This window comes from Pezoporus wallicus, unplaced genomic scaffold (assembly GCF_028554395.1).
Source record: "Pezoporus wallicus isolate ANWC-B61680 ecotype Strahan unplaced genomic scaffold, APGP_CSIRO_Pwel_v1 contig_7910, whole genome shotgun sequence".
NCBI lineage: Eukaryota > Metazoa > Chordata > Aves > Psittaciformes > Psittacidae > Pezoporus > Pezoporus wallicus.
In genome coordinates this window covers 448,744-472,855 of record NW_026641702.1, presented here as the reverse complement: position 1 = coordinate 472,855, position 24,112 = coordinate 448,744, and the positions used below count along the sequence as shown (strand labels likewise).

Below are 24,112 nucleotides of genomic sequence, written 5' to 3'. Positions count from 1 at the left end.
GCCAGTAATCACTCATCTTTGACTGTTTTCTTTAAGGTGTGTTTGTTGAAAAGCAGTATTATTTCTTATTTTCCTTTTCCAGGTGGATATGGAAAGTAATTGGTCACCAGTCTCTTTGTATTTACTATTTATGTACTGGGGGACCCTCCTTAGTTTTCCCTCTTCTAAATTAAATAAGCCACACTCCTTAGAACTTCCCACAACAGTCCTGTTTTCTAAAGCACTTTTTGTCCTATGGATGCTCCTCAAATGGTCTGTCTTCATCTGCTGTTTCTGTGGTTGAGCTCATACTTCACCTGTGATTCTGTAGGAGGATCATTTGATTCTTTGGGCAGCGTCCCCCTCCTGCAGATGTCCCTTAGGATCTGCATATTTATCTTTTCTTTATAATGCAAGATAGGGCCAGCAGGAGGGGGTCAATTTTTTCTATGCACCAATATTATAACTGAAATAAAGGGACAGCCATGGACTTCTATCCAAGTCCAGAGATACTGGAGGCATGAGGACTCCACTTTCCAACAGGTAGTTGGCAGCCAATTTGTGAATTTACTTGCAGGAGTTCCTCTGATGGAGAGTAGTATTAAAAAAGGCCACCCAAGAATCCATTTTAAATCTGTTCATCCCACAACAGCTCTTTGAGATGGAGGCGGAATCTCACACTTACCACCTAGTAAGCAAAGGAACTGCAGCAGACTTTTAAGGCAGTGTGTGGCCTGCTTGTGGTTGAGAAGTTAGAAAAACACTTCGTACTTTGTTTTCTGTTCATACCTACTTAGAGGTGTGTGGTTTGTTGTTTTGTTTTTCCTTTTTTTTTCTTAAATCCAAGCAAGGAGAGAAAAAGGAGAACTCCAACCTACTAGAGTACTGCTTAAATTCAGATGTAATCCACAAATTTTTCAGCCCACAAGTCAGGTTTTGGTGAAGCAGTTAAACTGAGGCAGTGACGCTTAGTTGAGACGAAGAATAAGCATAATACACTTTGGTCTTGGAGACAGACTGCCTGGTGTGCTAATTGTGTGCTATATGCAGCAATTTGTAGCTTGCTAGAGCAGCATACAATGGGCAGTCCTTTGGTTGTGAAAGCTAAATCGTTTCTATACATTCCTCAAATACTCATTTGCCAAACAAATAATTGATAGAATGAGCAAGTGAAAGAAGTACTAGGAGGGTGTGATCCAATGCCAAGCACTGGTTTTCACAGCTGATTTTAAATCTACGTTATGCTAATGATGTTCATTTAGAAAACGTGTCCACTCCCTAACTTCTGCCACTGAGAGTTCTTTTAATTGGATTCAGATGGTTGGACTGAAACAGTTGTAGGGTTTGTATACAGATGTCCTCCGTGCTCCAAGGACTATTTTTTTTTTTCTATCCAGTTTTTTTAAGCCAGAGTTGCTTTCAGTATGGCTGGTGTCCAGACGTTCTTGAACTCCCCCATTAAATGGGCATGGCTCTACTGGAACATATACAGTTACGATCACTTGAACATGCTGAAGATCTCTCCTACTCCACTGGGCTGTCTGTGCTGGGTTTCTGGTCTCTGGCCAGAGTTCATCAGTGAAGAAGTCCATCTCAGGGATTACCATTGCAATTTGTCATGCTGAGAACACTAAGTAACTGTATTAGTGGAAACAGTCTTTTGTTTCTGTTGATGTTCTGAGGTATTTTGACAAGGCAGTGTGTTTTCTCTCTAGTGGTGCTGGGCTCTGATTTTCATCCCCATGCTGGAATTCAGAGCTACCTCATTATCTGAGCAGCCTGATTGAATTCAGATGGTATGTGGAGTGGGTAGCATTCAATATGATGAAGGCATGAGTTTCCCGAGTAATTTTCTAACGCTTTTCATAAGCGCTTAGTTTGCTTTTAAGACGAAAAAGTTGTTGTGACTTTTTATGCAGCCTAATAGGCAAAGTGCTCATAGGCTAATGAAGATTTACTGCTTGGTTTCAAGGAAGGAATAATTAAGGATGGAAGGCTACTTATATTTTAAGTAAACGTCTGATTTCTCAAAGGTTTTTGTCTGAATTTCTGAAACTTTGCCTTTTCTGAAAGGAATAGTCAAACAAAGGCTTTTCAGACACCAAAGTATTGTGTGTTGATGCATATGCAGCTATTTCCCTAAACACTTACTGTTCAAAATGATACTACTTTGATGAAGGTTTTTAAAAAAAAAAAAAGGAAAAAAGAGACACAGTAGGTGCTGGAAGACAAAGTTTTCATATGACCAAAATCAGTACTGAATTTGCATTGTGAAATTACAGTAAGCCACAGGCCCAAGAGGGAAAATTAAAGGATTACTTAAAACCAACAATAAACATGCAAATTAAAAGTAATCATTTTTAAATGAAGTCATACACTATTAAAAATAAGCACAAAATTACATACTAGTTTGGATGTGTAGCTTATAGAATACACTAAATGTTAAAATTGAATGAAATTAAGAAAAACATTTTCCAAAGGCATGTAAAATATCTGTTTAATTAGATCGTAAAGAAAAGAGATTAAAAGTAATATTTTGTGATACAGTAATTACTGCTTTTCAGAAGTAGTCAGGTTCCTGTGTGTTGATCTAAATTTAACTGTGATAGGAGATCTCTTTGGGGTCTTTCATTTTGTTTGTGTTTTTAATTATTTTAAACAGCAACCACTACCTTTGTTTTCTTTGCACTGAGCACACTGCATGGCTGTTTGCTCCAATACTCTGCCACCTCATGAACGCAAATGTGGGAGATCTGATCATACCCTCTGCTTCTGCGAGGTTAAAAGCTAAATCATTGCAGGGGGCTATACAGCAAGATAACAAGAAAGGCGGCTGAAACCACTGGGAGGTGGGTTGAGGTGCTGATGGGAGCCTGAGATGCAAATAAACCAGATTGCTCTCATTTCCTCTTTCCACTGTATTATGCATTCCAATAGCACTGTTCATCTTTATGACAGACATCTATTGCTTTAACTTTACTGCGGGCCACTGAAGTACATTAAAGTGGGCAGGAAATGGAAATAGAGTTCAGTGGAAGCTTCAGAATAACTAAACACACTGTAGTCATTTTTAGTGTGGGGTCATGCGTTTTTTACCAGATTTATAATATTGCTTCACTTTTGTTAGGAAGACAGGCTCTGTTTAAAAGAGGTGCAGTATACTTACAAAATAAGAAAGAAAACGCGCTAATTTTTTCCTCCAAACTCTTTGGGATGCCAATGGTGAAAAAATGTGGTTGAGTCTCAGCTGGGCAGAGTCAGTGGGATATCTCTATGTGCACAGCTCAGGTTGTGGTTAGAAACAGAATAATGGGATTGGAGATTTGAAGAAATCTGCTAGCAGACTGCGTGGGAGGAGGACCACAGTCCACTGGCTTAAATTAACCTTCTGCCTAAGGTAGTGAGACATTCAGGTAGAGAGGCTCGATGGAATTTGGCCTTAAAAATACACGTTTGTTTCCTAATGCACGCACATTTTGCTCACTTTGGAAGTTTGGATTGCTGTCCTGCTTATTCAGAGGGCTGTTTTCAAGTTAAGTTACACTTTCGAGCGAAGTTATACTGCACTTTCACGATATGCTTAACCCTCAGGAGATGGGACTCCTGAGGAATTCCGTTTCGTGGTGTTTCCCTACTGCCCCCCAACCTTTGTGTGTTTGTTTTAACTTGATTGTTTATATTCTGATGAGTCAGTAACTGAATGAATTCACAACATGGGTTACTCGAAGACTCGGCTCATATTTTCTCTCCCTTGAGACAGTCAGCTGCTTGGAAACTTTTTTAAAAAAAAAAAAAGGCAAAATTAAGCATTAGAGCTTTTTTTTCCCCCCTTGATTACATTGAGCAATCTCTGGTTTGCTGTGTGTAGTGTTCTTTTTCTTTATACAGCAGTCCTTGTCAGCAATAATTGAAAGGAAGTGTCAGCTTTCAAAGTATTTGTCAATATAAAAGGTATTAGTGGATATTTCACAATGTCATGTAAGATAACTAATCTGTAAACAGCATGGCAGAAATCTGGAAAGACAATCAGGATGAAAAATCATTAATATCAATTCTTTTGCACTGGAAAAGTACATTCCTTTCTCCCAAAGCATCCTTTAAAAATGTTGTTTACCTAGGTTTGTATTTAAGTTTATATTTCAATGTGACAGTTATTAGGTTTTTCTTTTTAATTATCTTTATATCAAAAATTTAGTTCATTTATTCAAATACTGCTCCAGATAGACTCACATGGCAGAAAATAGTGCCAGACAGAGTTGCAAGTAATTACTGAGGACAGTTGTTGGTAGTTCAACTTTTCATCATTTGTTCATCATTGTTTGTTTGTTCTCTGTGGATAGGTCCTTGTTGAAAGGATTAGGTTACAGATGGGTGGGTATTACTTCAGGGACTTCTTAAGTGATAATCCAGATGCTTTTCTGTGTCCTCTCCTCTTAGTTTGGGAGTTAGAAGCCAGTAGCTGCAGGTAAGATTTAAAGCTTGTAACTTTATTTTTCTTGTGCAATGGAAAAAAAAATCTTACTCCTTGTTAATTAAATGAAAGATTTAACTGCAAACTTTAAATACTTAGGAAATTACAGATTGAGCTAAAATTTCAAAAGAATCTAATTTTAAATTCAGTATCACTGACAAACTGCTTCACAATTTCAAAAGTGTTCATTTGGTGTTGCATGCTTTGCAAATGTGGCTATGACTTTGGTGCCTAAGCAGTAGTGGGACTTTTCAGAGATACTGGCCTTTGGCCACGTCCCAGTTGCTTTGAGTCTGTCCGTAGTTTCAAGGGAAGTGGTCTCAGGATTTAGTATTTTACAGTTGAGATGTGGGTTTTGCTTGTGTGCCCCACATGCAGCAGTGTATCAGTTTTACCTGAACTGTTGAAACCCTTGTTGGTCCTCACTTGATTTCAGGGTGAGGCGGCAGAAGTGGAGGTATCTATGTATACATCAGCGAGAGAAACAGGAATTAAACGACTTGTGTTGTAGGTTTTTGTTATTTTTTTCCCCCTATCCTTTATTCCCCCCCAAGGCAACCTCCAGGCTAAATGCAGCTGGTGTTAAACTAAATGGGTGTTCTGCTGTTTGTTCTAGAGGTAGCACAGTTCTCGTTTTCCAAATTCACCATCCTGTCGGGTTGAGCTCGGAAAGAAAGGCAGGCCATGTCTGTGTGCCTTTCCAGTGTGGGCAGTTTGCACATGTGTGTTTACTCTCCCAGCAGCAGTTTGCAAACTTGCTTGTGTTTGTAAGAAGTACTTGCTGAAAAACAGTAATAAACTTAGGTGTTCCAGAAAATTCTTCCTCATATTAGTGCATGTAATTATTTTGCGCCTTAACCTCTCTGGGAGCTGCTGGGCTCCTCAGTGCAGTTGTCCCTAGCGGGACCATTTATTTTGCCCTTCTAACAGTCTGTGGTTTGAATATCTAAAATTTGTATGTAAAAGTTTAATGAGCTGAGACTGAAATGAGGGTTTTGGTTTCTGGAGTGGGAAGGGAAGCTGTGAATATTAGATCACAGTATTTTGCTTATCCTGCTTGTTCAGAAAGCAAGAACAGTATTTGGAAGGTAGGTGTGACAAAACCAGCATAGTTTGTTTATGCTCTGGAGGAATAAAGGAGTCATCTTCTTTGTAGCACAGTAGACTAACCTGGTTTTGGCATAGAGGCTTGAATGTTGTATATATAGTTTTTTGTGCCAGTTCCCCCAGCAACTTGTGCAGCCCTTTGTCTAGCTTCCTCTCTGCCAGTGGAGCTGTAACAAGGATGGTTTTAGCTGCTTCCCCTTCCCTTGTGTGCTTCTAATACATTTGGTCGCTCAAGTTTTATTTCTTCCCTCTGTAAAACATGAGAGTGTAACTTCCACCTTAACCTTGTTAGGGCTTGAGCCGCTGAAGTGGGGCCTCCCTGGGACCAGGCATTGTCACTGGGTAGTAAAACCTCTTTAATGGGGCTGGCTTAACTTTTAAGTCATGGTTAATGTTTTTAACAGTCACTTGTGTTTCCTCTGCCTTTCACGCCCAACCATTAGCCAGGTGTTTTTGTCACACAGAGTGAAAAAATAAAAGTAATCTAACCATACAGCTGGGCCTGGGGTGAGGGGATGGAGGAGGATGACCACAGACTCAAACTGGGGATCATAGAGGCTGGATGAGTAGGTTGAAAGATTCCTTGCAAATGCTTGGCAAAATACGAGCACCGGAAATAAGATGCCTTTTTTCTTTTTTTCTTTTTTTTTTTTTTAATAAAACCCCCAAAAACCAAAACTGAAAGACAAACCAAAACTATAAATAAGAAGGTTTAAATCTGTGATACTACATGCTTATATGGTTAGCTCTGTGTAATTTTCTAAATACTTTATTTGTTCCTCCGTTTAATATGGCATCCACTCAATTTCCTCTTAACTGCAAAACGGGCCTGACTCTGATCTGCCTTACACTGTAAACTGTGTTTATGGAGCTAGAATTGGGGTCATTAATTTTCCCTACATCAAAAGAAGTTGTTTCTTTTAAATGAGAAGCCTGTTTCACCTAGTAATTCGCTTTAATTGCTTATTTGAAACTTTTGACATTTGATAGCAATTTAAACATTGCCAGATGAGGCTCATGCAGTTGGGACCTGCAGGTGCTTCCTCCAGTGCCCAGCTTGAATCAAAGGAGCCCAGGGATGTGCCTGGCTGTGGATGGGGCACCGGGTGCTGGAAGATGCTGTTTTCTGGGTCTGTTTGAATAGATGCTGTGTGTCAGCCTTGGCAAGAATTTGCTTGGGGGGGGCTCTCCTTTGGGAAGGTTTCTGCAGAGCATGGTGCTGTTTGTTTTTCTTGGGGATAGACTGCATGGCCTTTGGTTTGCCGGAGGCTTAATAGTGCTTGCAGCACTAAGTCTTTCTGTATTTTAAGTCTAACAAGTAGCAATTTCTGCTGAAAGGTTAGAAAAACATTTCTAAAATATTAATTACTTTTTTCCTGACTAATATCTGTTAATTTAGTTACCTTCTGGGAGGTTTGGAGGGAAAGAATTTTCTTGCTTATGAGGGTAAGCAAATGGTGTAACTTCAAAGGATCTAAGCCTCAATAAAAGAGATAAAAATGAACCAATGTCTTTCCCTTGATTTTGTAAACTGGTCCACTAATGTGAATATACTTTGTTGTTCAGTCAGCAGCAGGAGTAGCTTTCCTTAGCCTGAAAAGTATTTTCTTTTTCTAAGTCAATAAATAAACAATAATTTAGATTATTGCAGGAAGAGCAACTTTGTTAATGGCTTTTGGCTGCAAAATGATGTGATACTGGGTATAGTCTGAATGGTTTCTATCAACACTGTATAGTGTCTTGTGAGTTAGAGTACAAACTATTGCAGGAGTAGTCCAGCAGCTGAAAATGAGAAATTTGCTTGTGCTGCTGCTGCAGAAGTTACACTGTGTATTAGCACTTTCTGAGTTCACAGCAAAGGGAAATAGTGCAGTTGAAAAAGAATGAGCAAAGCCAAAGTACTAGTGCCAAGACTTCTTAAAAGAGTTTTATTGATGTGTGTTGTAATTAAAACCAGAATTAGCTAGTTTTCTTAATAGGACATTAATTTCCTAGAGAGCAGTTGCAGCTTGGCATAAAGTAATACATTTTTTAAAAATGAGTACTGATCTGGGGATACCCCCAGCATATGTTGGATAGCTGCATTACTAGCTTTGTGTGCTATCATTATTAACCAGCAAATTAAATATTTTAATTTAAAATAATTATACAAATAAACCTTTGGCTGTGCTGTGATTTCATTAAAAACTTAATTGTTTAGAGGACTCAATGAGAGTGTGTGAAGTTGGGTCAGTTTTACTGCACAGCATTACTTGATAGCAGATTTACAACAGGGCTGGATTTAATCTCTCGACTAATCTTTGCAGTAGCAGGCTTGGGATGGGAAGGCATTTGTGCGTTTCAGGAGGTAGGAATACCTATCTCTGAACTGGAAACACAGAGCTGAGTTTTAAAATGTCTGGACAGCCTTAAAATGAGCTTGTGGCGGGGAGAGGGGGGAATTACTCTGTGGAAACAAAATAGGTGTTAGCTTTTAAATCAGCTTCTCAGTGTGCACATTGTCACACCTTCATACATGGCTGTAGGCTCAAATCTATTTCTCATCAAAGCAACTGTAGCGTAAGGGAATACTGCAACCATCTGGGTTGCAAAGACCAGAAATGACAGTCCTTGCTAGCAGAGGAGCCAGCTGTGGGCAGCCCCGTGTAAACTGTTTTTTATGCCGCTTGAGTAATAATTTCTGAGGGTGAGGACAACAAAATGTTTACCAGGTCACACACTATTTTTTTTAAATGCTTTCAAGTCAAATTTTCCTGGGTTTAAGGTGGTGGTATGCCTTTGAAACTCATTATGATATTGGTAGGTACAGCATCTCAACCAACATTGTTCCTGAGCATGGGAAACACAGGCACATTAGATGTCTCCAAAGGAGAGTTAATTAGAAGAATGAATTGTTATCAAGCACACCACAGCTGCACTGTTTAATTCTGATTATAATTTTCATGCTGGGTCTAATACAAATGAATTCACTTATGGTTTATTAATCCACTGTAACCTGCAAGTCTTTTAGGGTATTCGGGGGGTGGGAAGGCTGAGAACTACCAGAATACATGTTAAGTACTTCCATGGGTGGAGAGCAGACCACAGAGAACTTTTGCCTTTTTCTTTCTTCTTACTTTTCTGTGTTGTTCTAACTCCGTATGTTTTTTTTTGCCTTTCCTCACTTCTTTAGGACCCACAATTATCAGCTTTAATTTTTGACAAGCTTCAAGTGCCTGACTATTTACAGAAAAACAGGAATGAAGGAGAGAGCAGATGCGAAACTTGTGCCACCCACTTGAATCAGTTGAAGCAGGAAGCCATTCAGATGATGCAAACCCTCAATCAAACCAGCTACCCAGAAATGCCCGACATCCCGCCTGGCACCGGGGCAATGACCAGCATGGTACCCAGGATGGTCACACTCTCATCCCAGAGAGACCTGCCGCTCCTTGCTGGGCAGGTGGGCAGGCAGCCTGGAAAGTCGATGAATCTCTTCTCTGGGGCAGAGAGGAAGAAGGGACTTGGATGGTCTCAAGGCACGGGCAGTTTTCCGAACTCCAGTGTTCAAGTCACAGTGGCCCCTAGCGGTCTCAGTGGCGCTCTGAGTTCCGTCACCATCCAAGCCCAGCAGTACCTTGAGGGCATGTGGAGTATCTCTAGGGTGAACAGCTTCCTGCCTCAGGCTTGTCTAGTAAGTAGTGATAATTCAGATGTTTGAGTTTTATTTACGTGTGTGTGGATATACAGAGATAAAGATAAAATTTGATATATATACCTATTTATCTTATAGGGGATCAGCTAATGGTATTCTAAACTGTGCTTCAAGAGCTAAAGAGCTGAAAAAGAGCTTCGAACAATGTTCTGTCAGGTGTCACAAGGAATTTGCTTGCTTAGCTCAGATGGTGATATCCTTTCTTCAGATGTTTTCGCACCTGCTTTAGCTTCACGTATATGGATGATATTATTAGACTGTCACATACCTGGTGACTTTTAGGAAAACCTAAAAGGCTGAGATTGTCACACATGAAACTCTGGGAACTTCATGGGGTTATATCAAAGATGAATTTGTCCCCTCAAGTTTAGCCCTGAACTTTGAAGGCTCTGTTCATTTCAACAGATGCTATTGGTAGTCTGTGATGGAAGGCATTAATCTTCAGGTTAGATGTGCTGCAAAACAGTTTGCTGTAAGGGAGGGTGTTCAGAAGGTTTCTTCCGAGCCAAAGGCTTGTGAATATACACTGCTTGTGGATTTTAAGCATTGATGTTGATTTCCTGTATTCTGTGTATATGTTAAGAACTTTCACGGGAAATGAAAAAGCTTTATAGAGATGTGTGTTACCTTTAAAAGCAAGTTCATTACAGATTTTTGACTATCTATGGAACCATGCTAAGAGGAAGGATGTAGTGATGGGTTTTGACTAAGACTTATTCCTAAATGGAATTCAGGAATTTCTAAAAGGGAACAGGGTAGTGTGAGTAATGATGAAATGTGAACAAATAGAAGTAATGGTTTTAATTTAAAGATGTTCTAGCAGATCTTGCAAGACCAGATATGTTGATGCTAGATAGCTTTAAATTTAACATAATGCCTTATGTGCTGTTATACATAAACACTGCCTAATATTGCTTGGTAGCTTCAGCTGGTTGAGCTCCCAGATTGTCAGAGATAAATATTTAAGAATGCTGCTGTGTAATGTTACTTTTATACGGTGACTGTTTCCTTCCAGAAAAAGCCTGGAGACATAATACCTTCCGACCATAATTCTTTCTTAAATGGAAATTTGTAAGTGCGCATATATCCCACCTTTGAGAGATTCCCATTTAAATCCAGAGAATCTCCATTAATATCAGCTCTTTCCCTGATAAAAGGGAAAAGGGAAAAAAATGGCCCATTAAGCTCTTCATAGTTTATAAGAACTGCTGTTATTAGTGCTTTTCTCTAAAATGCTGCTCCATGCATTAGGGATTGATTTGGGGGATGTAAGGCATTCGATACTATCTTTTAATTATTTTTTTAAATTCTGTGTATATTGCAGAAATGTAGAAAAAATGTAGGAAAGCTCCTGGATTAAGAAGCCTGTACTATCTGAAAGCAAAAGTATTTTCATTTCTCTGCTCATTTCTTGTCTGCCCTCATTCTTGTCTTGAATAATTCACTAACAGCCAGCTCCAGATTTCTTCCTCCTTAATGATGCTGACTGATAGATGTGGTTTTCCCTAACCACTGTATTATTCTAAGATAGAACTGAGTTGCCTTATTTAACCCCTGTGAAGGAAAAATATGTATAATGCAACAGAGCTTAAGTGTGATCTAGAAATGTGCAAAGAAACTCAGTTGCCTGGAAAACAGTGACCTTTAATGAAAGGACAAACACAGTTAGACTGTGAGTGTTGGAGGCTGCTTGGATGTGATCCAGGCATCTACAAGGACAGTTCAGATTTAGAAGCAGTTTTTGGAGAGAAGCTAGGCTTCCGCTGTTTTCTTTTTTCTTTTCCTTTTTCTTTCCTTTTTATTTCATTCATTTAAGCCCAAATGTAGTTAGTGAATACTGTGTTATGCATCTCTTCCCAGACTGTGCTTTCTGTGCCTCTCTGAATTCTACTGTCTCTTGTATTATTAAAAGCCTTGCTTCTGATCAAGCTATTTGGGTGGGTGAGGCAGAAAGTGCTTCCCTGTGGTTTTTCCCTTGAGGAATCACAGGTGTGAAGGAAATAGGATTGGAGGAATTTCAGGAATCAGCTAGTATAGTCCTTGCCTAGGACTGCATCCACTGCAGGGCATCCTTGTCCAATGCTCATCTCGCCTCGTCTTACAATTTTGCAGACTGGGGTTCCCTGACCTCTGCTGGTAACTGAACTTCCTTTCCTGTTAGAAAACTTTACTTTTTTTTTTTTTAACCTAGGTAAGCTAGATGATTTGGGCTGTTCTTTTCTGAAGCTGTGTGGCTCAATAGAGGGAAGGGATACCATCCAGAGACAACACTTGAGACATGGGCCACTGCCAGCCTCATAAAGTTCAGCCAAGGCAAGTGCAAGGTCCTGCAGCTGGGTAGGGGCAGTCACAGCCACAGCTACAGGTTGGGCAGAGAAGAGATGCAGAGCAGCCCTGTGGAGAAGGACTTGGGGGCGTTGGTCGATGAGAAACTGAACATGAGCTGGTAGTGTGGGCTCACAGCCCAGAAGGCCAACTGTATCCTGGGCCGCATCAAAAGGAGCGTGACCAGCAGGTCAAAGGAGGCGATCCTGCCCCTCTACTCTGCTCTTGTGAGACCTCACCTGGAGTATTGTGTGCAGTTCTGGTGTCCTCAACATAAAAAGGGCATGGAACTGTTGGAGCAAGTGCAGAAGAGGGCCATGGTGTTGATCAGGGGACTGGAGCACCTCCCGTATGAAGATAGGCTGAGAAAGTTGGGGCTGTTCAGTCTGGAAAAGAGAAGGCTGCATGGAGACCTCATAGCAGCTTTCCAGTGTCTGAAGGGGGCCTATAGGGATGCTGGGGAAGGACTCATTAGGGATTGTAGCGGTAGGACAAGGGATAATGGGTTAAAACTTGAACAGGGTAATTTCAGGTTAGATATAAGGAAGAAGTTCTTCACTGTGAGAGTGGTGAGGCACTGGAATGGGTTGCCCAAAGAAGTGGTAATTGCTCCATCCCTGGCAGTTTTCAAGGCCAGGTTGGTCAGAACATTGGGTGACATAGTCTAGGTTGAGGTGTCCCTGCCCATGGCAGGGGGGTTGGAACTAGATGATCTTGAGGTCTTTTCCAACCCTAACCATTCTGTCATTCTGTGATTCTAAGAAGTTGGAGGCAGGGATTAGGTTCAAGATTAAGCCAGGAGAGAGCTGTGGATATACATAATTTCAGAGCTTTTGTCTTTAACATATCCCATCTTCTTACGGGGCAAAGCTGATCTGGTTAGAGGAATTCTGGAGCAAGAAGAAGAATTGCAGTAGAAAGGACAGCACGGAATGTCCTATTTATTGTGTGTAATATGACTGCATCTTGGAGTCTCTGGCCCCCATTTATGCAAGGTGCTGTACAAATGCAGAAGAAAAAGGTGGCCTTTTTCTTGGGGAGTTTACAGGTTCAGTTGTTATACAAGTTATTTTTGCCATCCTGTGAATACCTGTTTCACTGGGAATCTGTACTTTTGCTTTGTTTCCTTACCAAAGGAAAGACTAAAATGGGGGTCTTGAAACAAGTGTCAAACTCCCTGGTAGGAAGCAGTTAACCAAACGCCTTACCTCTCAGTGATTTAACTCAGTGCTGCATACAGAGTTTGAACATGATTAGTTTCCTAAAGATGGGAAGATGGACACAGGTAAAGTCTGGGCTTCATCTCAACTGTGGGTGGGTGTTTATTCTAAACTAATTACTGAGTCTTCCTTTGTAGTTGTGGGAAAGCAATAGGCACCTTCAAGGGTGCTTTGTCCTCATTTTGGATGTCTATCTTGACTTGCCTTGTCTGATGAGGGTGCCTGTGACTTTCTGCTGGTGCTGGCAGAGCCCAGGTGGGTGAACGTGGAGCAAACCTTTGCCTGGGTAGCTGACACAGGATGCTGTGTGCTCAGTGTTTTGTAGACATGAAAATACACCCCCAGCATATGGCTGTCAAACCTCAGAGACCTCATACCTACAAATATTTCTCCAGGATTCATGTTTCTTTTATTTATGATTAGTTTTAATAGTGGCATTAGTGGAATTCGCTGCAGAGATTAAAAAAAATGACATGATTTCTACTTTTTCTCATTTTCCTTCCCAGTCTTGCATGTATTACCTCATAATGTCACTTATGGTTGCGAAAACACTTCTGGGCTGAATGTTGGGGGTCAGAAGTGCAGGACATCGTAAATTTTTAATATACGTTTGGAGTTCAAGTGTGAAATCCATTATATAGACTGTAAATTTTTTGAACTGGGATATGTCTTTAAAGCATAGTGTGGGTGCTGCTCAAACCAAAATAATAACTATGGGCTTCAGGAGCTGTAAAGAGGAACAGTAATTAAGGAGGAAGATCCAGGGAGGGGAAGACTAGGATTGCAGTGAAGGTGCAAAAGGTGAAGATGTAATCAGCTGCTTTACCCAAGTGGCCTGTTGTGAAAAATTACAAAAAATAATCCCCAGTAGCAGTGATGACCAGATGGTCAGCAGTCTGACCAGACAGCAAGCTCTGTAGAGGGGGGAGCTGGTGTAACTCTGGGTAAGACAGCTGATTTGTTGTGGCCAATTTTAGTAAATAGTCTTATATTGATGTTTTTAATTCTAGACCTGACAAATTAATGTAAGATTACTACTCAAATCAAGAAACATGTTAGCAGTGCTCAGCATTGCCACTTAGTCTAACACAGAAGCAGAGGAGTGCGGAGAGTTCAGGCTTCCTAGATGTGTTGGAATCTGGCTGAGAGGCAGAATGTTAAAACCACTGAAAATACCTTGTACACCTTTTAGAATTATCTGTGTGTATTATGGAAAAAAGAGGTCTTACTGTATGCCTTGACTGTTATTAGCATGCACTATTATGTACTGCATAAAGGTGGTGAAGTTGCCCTGCCATGTGCTGTAAAAGTATCACAGTGAAATTGAGCTTGTTTAGTAAATTGCTTTTTCTTTCATCTTATGCAAAACTAAATCCTTGACACGCTGTGTTTCTAATTTGAATATAAGGCAGAATATTTTGGCTCTGTGAACCTTCATGAGTTTCTGAGTTGTTTTAGAAATACATTTAGAAATGCACCATTAGGAAACTGGTAAAGTTGGGCACTGGAAAACAAAGTGACTCAAGTGAAACTTTTAAAGCATATTTATTTAAAATTGTAAATTTACCCGAAGACCAATGTATGTCCCAGAAAATTTTGATACATTTAAAGTTAGGTATAAGTTTATGGCCTGGTTCAGAGAGGGAGGGTTCACCTGCAGCATGTGCAAATGGGTGCATGTACTTCAAAATTAAAGGAGTTGTGTTTGTTTTTATGTGAGAAATCTCTAGTTCCAAGGAATGCCTTCTGCTTGCACTAATCTAAACCAGATGGATTTATCTGAGGGTAGTTCAGCCTCTGTTTACTTTCATTAAATTCTCTGTGTTTATAGCAAAGATGACTTACATTTTGCTTAAAAGATGCAATAAAAAGCTGACTATGGAAATCAAAAGAATGACAAGATTTATTTTCCAGCATTTTTTATTTTGATTAATGTCATTCCAAATGGATCTTAAAATTAATTTTTAAAATCCTCTTGATAGCTTTCTCAGTGACCTTTTATTAATACAGTGCATGAAATATAGTTTGTAATGAAACAATTAAAATATAGTGCTTTGACCATAAATCATGTCTGAGACATCTGAATGACTGTGAGCTTTGGGACATTTCTCAGACTCCACAAATAACATCTTGATTCTGCAGAAGTTAGTAGCCAACCTCAGGCAGGTGGCAGGGCCAGGGCTGCCTAGAGGTTGTTCTGTTTTCAGCTTTAGTGGTTTTGGTGTTACTGTTCTTGTAGAGGAAGTATATAAAGGAAAGGGGGTGGCAAAAAACCCCGAACATCTCCAGTGTCACTCTCCATAACAAGTCTCAATGGTGGAAGGAACCTTTTTGATCCAAGTTACTAAATGCTTTCTCATACCAGCCTAATTTATAGTCCCCATGGAAAAGACCTTTTCTTGAGACTTTAGCATCTCAGCTGGGCAGTAATACCTTGCATTGCATTTTTCTACCTTAGCAAATGCAGAGGGAGGGGTGTGATGTGGGAGGATGATGCTGTGTGCATACTGGTGCCATGCATTTGAAGTCAGCAAGAGACCTGCTTCAGCAGCCAGGTAGCAGGCTGGGTTTGAAATTCAGCCTTAGACACATATAAAACAGAGGGCTGAATTTTTATCTGTAGCTGCTAAGGTCTTCATGCTCTGTTTGCTAGATTTCCCCCAGTGTAGGATGCTGAAGTTGAAAATGAGCTTGCTTTTTAATGTATTCCCAGGTATCAGAGTGATTTAGGGAAAAATGTGAAGAGTTGACAGAGAGGGTATTGGCTACAAGGTGGAGATGAACATTTTCTTAGGCGAGTGTGAGGATTGCATGTCTTTACTTGACACTTCGGCCATAGTATTGGTTTTATGGTTGTGGGACAGGGTAACTATAAGCAGGACTCAGACCCTCTTGTGGCTCAGATTACCACCTGAAAGCAGTTCTTTTGATCCTTCACCCCTCTAGGCTAAGCAGTTGTTATTACAGCTCTCACAGGGAAACAAGTCCATACTCGCCTTTGTTGACAACTGAAGTCAGTAGTCAGTAATAAAGAATGTTGGCCCAGACTTCACCTGTACTCATCAGAGGTAGATTTAAGACAAGCAGACTTCAGAGATTATGTGAAAATGATAATCCACACCAGATTTACCTTTGAACCACAGGTCATTCTGTCATCCAGCAAGTGTATCCTAAACTACACTAGGATGAAAAATGCCCTCCTTTTTTATCCAGAATAGTTACATTTTCTACTCTTGCCTTCAAACTGTTTTTTAAGGGATGGCCTTTTCTGTTCAGTTAGTTCCCTTCAGCTCTTTTGCTTCTTGCTGGTCCAGTTATACTGCATGTGTGCTCTACTTTGAATTCTTCAGTGAACTGACTTAATCAACACATCCCACACCGCCCAGTATTAGAAGTCACCTTACAAGGAGGCTGATACTTTTTGGTTGGAGACATCCAAGCTGCAGCTGAATAATGCCCTTTGGTTTCAGAGGTTAATGCATCAGGGAAACCAGATAAATTCAGGCTGACCTGAGACCTTAGCTGTCTGCAAGCTGGTGAAGAGAAAGTCTTTTGCAGTGGTCTCTATACCAGATGGAAGGAACAGATTTGCGCAGCTGGATGCAGATGTGTATTGCTCAGTTGTCCTGTTTGTGTGAAATAAGATTGAACATTGTATGTCTTTTGGGAAAAGTGTTTTGGATTTAACATTTGCACCATAGGCTAGGTACTGGAATGATGGCATGCTGTGGTCATGGGCCTGCAGGTAGCCAAGCTGTGTGCACAGTGTGAGCGTTGACAAAAGCATCTCCTGTTCTTTCGTGGCATGACTGGCTGAGCATGGGGCACATATTGATGCTCTTTGTTACTTGCAACTAGAATCACTGAAATGCCTTGGGTGGTAGTTTCTGAAAGGAGCCTTAAAAAGCATCAATAGAAAATGGATCTACTTTTCAGTTTCATCACTTGGGAGAGAATTTATGATGTGCAGATAGAGTTCATAGATGTTTCAAGTGTTTCATATGTGTGTGTTTAATAGAATGGATTGCCATTTTACTGAACATAGTGTCAAATCAGCTCTGTTAATTGAAAAAGATTTTTCACATTATTGCTAATGATGTGACACAGTTTTGTTAGAGATGGTGTATAAAATAGCACTACTTGAAATGACATTAATGTATGCACTGAAATTATTTTTTCTCCATTTACATGCATTATTGATTTTTATTTCATTGTTGGGGAGCTAATGGATTTATAATTAGAATACAGTCACTGTAATCAATAATGAGATTTAGACTTATAAATAGAACTTTATGATGAGGTAATGTCCCAGTGTAACAAAGGATCAATAATTGGAGGTTTACTTTGAATGTGAAAGTAGAACTTGAGATTCAAGTGTGAAACACTTCTAAGGAAGTGAATCTGTGTAAATTTGTATACAAACTGATGTAGTTAGACATTTTCTGAAGCTGCCTATTATTATTACTACTTTTGTTTGGTGCCCAAACACTTCCGAGCTAATTCCTCTGGATTTGCCGAGCTGCCACTATCTCAAAACTGGATGAGTTTGGTCTTTTCCAATACCTTATTTGATAGAAGTGTTTGAAAGGTGCTGTAGACAGGAATCCATTGCTGTGGTTTTGCTGTTGTTGGGCAAAGGTAATGAATTTGCTGTTCAGAACTGCCCCCTCCCGCTTCTCTAAAGTGATGGTGGTAAAGCTGGGCAGGGCAGTTGGCTGTTGTATGGGAGGAGATGGAAGTAAAAGACTGAAGAAAGGGAGAGTGGCCCTTGTGATGCTGGACATGAGAAGGATCTGCGTTTAGCTGGCTCGTTCAGAGTAGCTGTGTAGACATCCCCGAGTATCCCCATCCTCTCCTGATGACTCTGAAGTACTCATGGGGGCCTATGGGAATAGCACAACTTCCTGTTATTGGTTAAGCTAAGGAAGCCTCTAGTGAAAAGACTGTATGGGAATGGTAAAACCATTAGACATATCCTAGTGGGTCTCAGCCAGCCTGTCTAGCCCAGGGCTGTCTCCAACAGTGGAGCTGGAAATGGTGTTTAGGGAGATCTGTGGAACTTGGCTGTTTAGTGCAGTCTGCTCATACTCCCCAGCGTGCACAGTTGGGAAAGTCTCAGGGTCACATCCCTGTCTGTTCCTTTTAGTATCTGTCTATGGACCTTCTGTCCAGGATGTTAATCTAATCCCTCTCTGACTCTGCTGATGCTCTCTCTCTTCACAGCCTCGTATGTCAGCAGGTTTCACAAGTTCATTATTCCAGTGCAAAGAAGTACTTACTTTCAGCTTACCCACCACCTCCACGACTTTGTAAACCTCGGTTAGGCCCCCCTTATCTTTCCTTTCTCCATCATCTCTCTTCCTGATGCAGCTGCTCCATCTTCTTGATCGTTTACTTGCTTATCTCTGTCATTTCTCTTACTCCACTAGCCCTTTCTTGAGATGCACCTGGTAGTCAGTATGTGGATGCGCTCCTTGTTCTTCATGCCCTGCCTTTTTGTTTGGCTGCTTCATTTCTTGATAGATTGCTTCATTGCTTGATTTCAAGGGGGCTGTTGACAACCCATAGGTCTTCTAAGTTGTAACTGCAAGTTCCGAGTTCAGCACTGTTTAGGATTCATTTAGGTTATTTCCCCCTAAATACACTGTCTTATCTATGTTAAATCTCACCTGATGCTTCTTTTCCTACTCACATTTGGGAAGTTCTTCTGGAGTTCCTCATTACTGCCATGGCATTTGGCTACTTGAAAATGCTTTGGGACATCTACAGGCTTGCAGATTAAACTCTGGTCTTGGTGAATCATGACTGTTTGTGTCTGGGTTATATGGTTCTCACATGGGGAGTAAGCAGCAGGTCAGCAGGGAGCAGTCACAAGAAAAAGAGCAGCATCTGCACAGCTCTGTCCCTGATTTGGGACCTCAGTGTCCTTCAATAGTGATCACATATAGTCGAGAGTTGTCCCTGTGTCTTCAAACTTAATGCTGCTTCATGAGCTTTCCTGTAACTGAATCTTGTTCTTTAGATTTGGGTGTACTGAAGACCCAGTTTTCCCTTCAGATAACAATGGCTTGTACCTCTTCAAGTGAGGTACTAATCAATGGGTGTCTTGCATGTGGTAGCTGTCAGGCAAATTGATCCCAAGGGATGTACTCTTCAATGTAGTTAGATCAACTATATAAGCAGTTCAAGCATAATTGCAATAGAAATTAGCTGTGACAGTCTCCATCCACCTTTGCCTTTATTTAATGAAATTGTATGTCAATCACTGTAATGATGTAATGATGATAATAAAATATAATTCTGGGGAACATGATTACTCTATATTCAGCAAAATGGAATAATCAAGGTGCAGTGAGATTTTGGTTGAGGTGCCTACAGTTGGTGAGAAATTTTGTTGTGGAGTCAGGAAGGTGACACAAGTTCCCCTAATTCAAAGGTCTTGTGTGTGTCTTGTGTTTTGCTGCTGTTAGATGCATCTGGCCTGTGGAAGTCAGTCCTAGTGAAAAAAATTTGTCTTGTAGGAAACCCAATCCAAAGCTGACAGAAATTTGCATTATTATGAGGTTGTTAATGAATTCCTTTGCTTGCTTATATTGGTCTCTGACAAAAAGCAGGGATTCAGCTGTATGTTTGTCCACTTGAATAAACACCCTGAGCAGTACACAACTATATTTTTTGGTTTTGGCAGCTGTAACTATTGTAATACATGTCACCAGGGAGGGATCTGGGCAACACTTTCTGATGCTTGCCTGGAGGCATTAGAAGAAACAGGTTCTCTATAGCCTGGTGGTTTGTGGTTTTGTTTTTTTTTTGTATCTGCTGCATGTGAAAAGTCCCCATTTGAGAGTGTGTGCAACAGTTTCTGTGTCCTTCTTGATAGCCCTTTTCATATCCTTCTGACTTTCCATGTGGTGGGTTTACATGTGTGGATTGTGTGACTGGTGACAATCACACAATTGTCACCAGATAGTTGTGAAGAAGGAAAAAAAGGTATTGCTACCTCTCTTGGCACTGGTGTCCCAAGTGGCTGAAGTGTAAAGTAGTAGGTCCATTGCTACCTGGTGGCACGTTTACACTACCAGACCTCTGGTTGCAGAGACCTCTTAGCCTGAGAGCACGAGCAGGCTGAAGAAAGCAATAGGTGTGTTGTAGATAAAAGAGGCCTGCCCAAAACCTTAATAAATTACTCAGGGGCCTAGGAATAAGGTTCAGGAGAGATCTGGGTCAGACTGAAATCAAGACCCTGTCAGAGAGGAGCAAGCTGCCACTGCTCCATTGTTGTACTGCCAAGGACATCAGCACTGGATGCAATTGGGTGTATTTGCCCTGCAGTTAAAGGAGGAGCTCCTTCCTGTGTATGAAGCACAGACTGCCAGTGATTTTTGGTAGTGAAGGTCCAAACCTGTTCTGGTAATTCAGATATTAATCCAAAAAGCAAGGGCCCCGAGGTTGTCTTTGGATCTCCTATATATTACTTTCCAGTCTGTGACAGCAGACAAACCCTCCTATTTCTATTTAATTCTACTTTTCTGATATTTTTTCCTTCTGCCTCATCTTCAGAGATCAATGAATTAAAGCCAGACATTAGCAACTCTTGTAGCTGAAAACATATTTTTGGGGAAGGGATATTATGCTCTGCCTTTGATTTGCATCAAATAGGAGATGCACGTAAAGTCTGAAATGACAGGTTTAGGCATACTTGTTACCACATCGCAGCTGCAGGTTATAAAATGACTACAGTAGTCTATTGTAGTTACAAAATGACCTAGTTATTTTATAATGAGTCCTGTCAGAAGCATTGTCTAATTGCAGTGAAAAGTTTACCCAGAACACATTTAACTTCAACCTGATACATGTGGCATTGTTAACTTTATGTAATGCTAGTCAATCAGGAGGATATGTTTCGCACAGAAGAGGTGTGCAGGACTTATCATGCTTATGGGAATGTAGTATGAGCATTATCCACATAGAGATTTATGTTGCATTTGTTCCAGTCAGTAACAGTAGGTTGTAAGACTCTTAGCATGAATCATTTAGGGGGAAAATTATTGTTTTATCGTATGCAGACAGTGGATTTAATATATTGTAAAATCTTTAGAAGAAGCACTTTTTCCAGTTTAATTGGCTGTGTCATTCTTGTCTGAAAGGGGAAAATAGTGATTTAAAGTACATACTCAAAATTCTGTATGCCTGGCTGCTAGTCAGAAAGGGGGAAAAACAACTTAAGAAAGGTAAAAAAAAAAAAGGCATCCCAGTATAAACACAGGTTTAATCTTGCCTGAGCTTCACCTGCAGTTCACTGTTGAAACCCTGTTGAATGCACTCATTATAGGACCAATATTTTGAAATTAAGGAAATAGTATTGAAGCTCTGACTCCGATTACACAGATGTGTTGTCAGACTCATTGACACTTTTGTAATTTTCTCCATTCCCTGCGCTGTGAATCTGTTCTTGATACTTATATTTAGACATCAGATCTTATTACTTTCTTTTGCAGCTCTATCCAACCTTCTGGTTTTCTTCTGCCATCACAGCACTACCCAGGGATTAATCTATTTTTTTCTCTAGAGTTTTATATTCCCATGTTTTTCTTGCCTGTTGCCAGACACATATTCTTCATGTGTTACAAAGTGGCAGCAGCTAGCTTGGCTCTTTTGAATCCCTGGACAAAGGTCAATGTCCAGAGAATGGAAATACTCAGGAACTGGAAACATTATGGCTTAGTTTTTGGCTTTACACTTCAAACTTGTAAAGAGCTTGTTAGGGTTGTAATTGTCCTTCAGATGTTAATGGTCTGGCAGTCTACTGTGTACCTGGAAAATTAATCTATGGCCAACTTCTCTACAATGTAATTTTTGACTAGTCTGACTTGTTTAAAGCTGGGCAGATGTTTCCTGCCATTTGGTCACAGCAGGGAACCTGTGTGCTGGGAATCGGGATGGGGTAGGGGATGCCCCTGCTCTGCCCAGCACCCCTCTGTAGCTGGAGGATGTCAGGTTGTCTCCATCTCTTCCTGCCTTCTCCCCCAGCCTTTGGCCATTTTAATTGGGAACAGCTCATGCTGTTATTGGTTATTGTGGCTCTGCCAGCCTCTGCTCTGTGTGTGCAATGCTGCTGGCCAAAACACAGCATGTCCTCTCATGTCACTGCTCTCATGTCCTCAGGACTGGTTCTGGGATCCAGTACTGAAACACTTCTGTCCATGATGCAGGTATTGGTATGAAGTGCCAAGACATTGGTCATTCCTGCATATGCAAAATGCCTGGTGTGACGTTTTCAGGTGTTGTCCTTGCTGTGCTCTTACTGGTACCAGTTTTCATGTGACTTCAGAGAGAGTAGAGGATTAGCTGGTTTCCAGAGGGTTAATGGCTTTTGTCTGGCAAACCTTTGCTTAGAAAATTAATGGACATTAATCTCAGGTCACGGGGGCCTATGACACTTCAAATATTCAGTGCAGTCAGTAACACTTTATAGTGATAAGGCTGTGATTTCTGCACTTGATCATGAGTGATTTATGAAAATTTAGTAAATGGTGAAGCACAGTTCCCTCTCAGCTGCAGACTGGAGTCCTCTCTGTGCAGAATTGCATGACTTAAAATCATGCAGAGTTGCTCCCATTCCTCTAGAAAATTTTATTTTTCACACACAATCCCCACAAGAGCATGGCTTGAGATGAGGGAGGTACATGAAGTAATTCCTATATTTAGTTTAAAAAACAAAGCCCCTTTATCTTATTCATACCTTTTCAGCAGCTGTAAGCAATGCAAACCAAAACCAAGGTGTGACAGACCAGCGTGCCCATGAGAGTCCCATTAGTTGTCTTTGGCTTTCCTGCCTAAGGGAAAACTGACTTGGAACGCACAAATTTCATCATACCTGAGCCCCCCCATATCAGCTGAGAGACGCAGCTGTCTCAGGGATTGCTGAACGTGGTTGTGCTAGAAAACCCTGTTACTTTGGGTGGTGTAAGCAGTCCTTGAAATGAATCCTAAACTTGGAATAACTTGTTTTGGGCTTTTTCAGCTTCTCACCATGTAGAAAAGCTGATGTTACCTCTGTGCCAACTGGGTAATTGAGAACTTAATTAAAAAGATACAGATTGTTTCTGCAGTAGTCTTCTGATGATTTAATCTTGCACATGCTCACTTTTTTCCCCCTTTACAAGAATCAGTGCCTTCTCCTTGTCTTCCCCTCATCCTCCTTTCATACACCTACAGAATTGAGAATAAAACCTCCAAATCTACTGAGAAATTACAGTTTGAGTTCTCAAAAGCATCTAGTGTGGAAATGGCAATTTACAGGCAACCAACTTAGATATGTTGGTTTGAAAAGTGTATTAACTATCTGGTATCTGAATATCAGGTTTGATTTGGATATTTCAAGTTAGATGCCGAATACATCCACAGTTATTTGTCTCTTAAAACTGTAGGCTTCTAAGTTCTCACAGAAACAAAAAAGTAGTGGGAAAGGAATGTATGTTAGACAATGCTGAAATTGCAAATGTTAATAGCTTGTACAGGAATTGAGCCGTTAACGGATTCCAGTCAGTTCTTACAAATCTGCTACATTTTCCTTTAAATTCACCCAAGTATCATGCTAACTACAGATTTCATATTTAGCTTTAGATTATGCCATCGTTTAGATTATGCTTTAGTTAAAGCGCAACTAGTTAGAAAGACATTGCTGCTTCTGCCTTCCTTTTTCAAAATTTTGCTTAAACATGATTTTCTTTGTTTCAAAGTCCTGTTGTCTGTCATAGCACCCATTGAAAGTGAATGGAAAAATGTCATGACAATTCATTTTAAGCCTATAATTTTTAATCTGAGACAGCAGCTCACATGAGAGGGTTGTGATTGTCTTTGTGGCAGAATATAGGGGAGTATTCAAACACTTATGTTAGCCTGCCAGATTAGATTGCTGGGTGGGTTTCCTTTTCTTGCTGGTCATCATGCCACTGGCCACTCTGTATGGCATCCCTATGATGTACCAGTTTATGAACCCCACACATTGCCTTCAAAGGGTCTGATGTAGATTTCTTATTCTTTAAATTGCTTAGTTCATAGTAAGCTCTATTTATTATTAACACTTTGTGTCAGTTTGTGTAACTCAGAAGTTCAGCCATCACATGGAATTTCCCTCAGTGTACATGTTTTCTGCCATGCCATATGCTTTCTGTGACTGGTATAGGTCAAGACCACACATTTGTTGCTTCAGTTCATTAATGGTCAAGTATCTGCCTTATTGACTGCCTCAAGGTCCTCATTCCTCTGTCACTTAGTTTTAAGCAGTTAACCACATGAGCAGATCTGATCCTT

At 40.5% G+C, this 24,112-nt stretch overlaps 1 protein-coding gene across 2 annotated transcripts in view; it reads left to right on the top strand.

Moving 5' to 3' along the window:
- The window catches only part of KIF26A (kinesin family member 26A), a 109,279-nt gene that overhangs the window by 24,624 nt on the left and 60,543 nt on the right, over positions 1-24,112 (top strand). For both annotated transcript variants that reach the window (XM_057425000.1, XM_057424999.1), the window contains exon 3: positions 8,730-9,230. In XM_057425000.1, the coding sequence (XP_057280983.1) occupies positions 8,730-9,230 (501 nt within the window). The remainder of the gene's footprint in view (positions 1-8,729; positions 9,231-24,112) is intronic.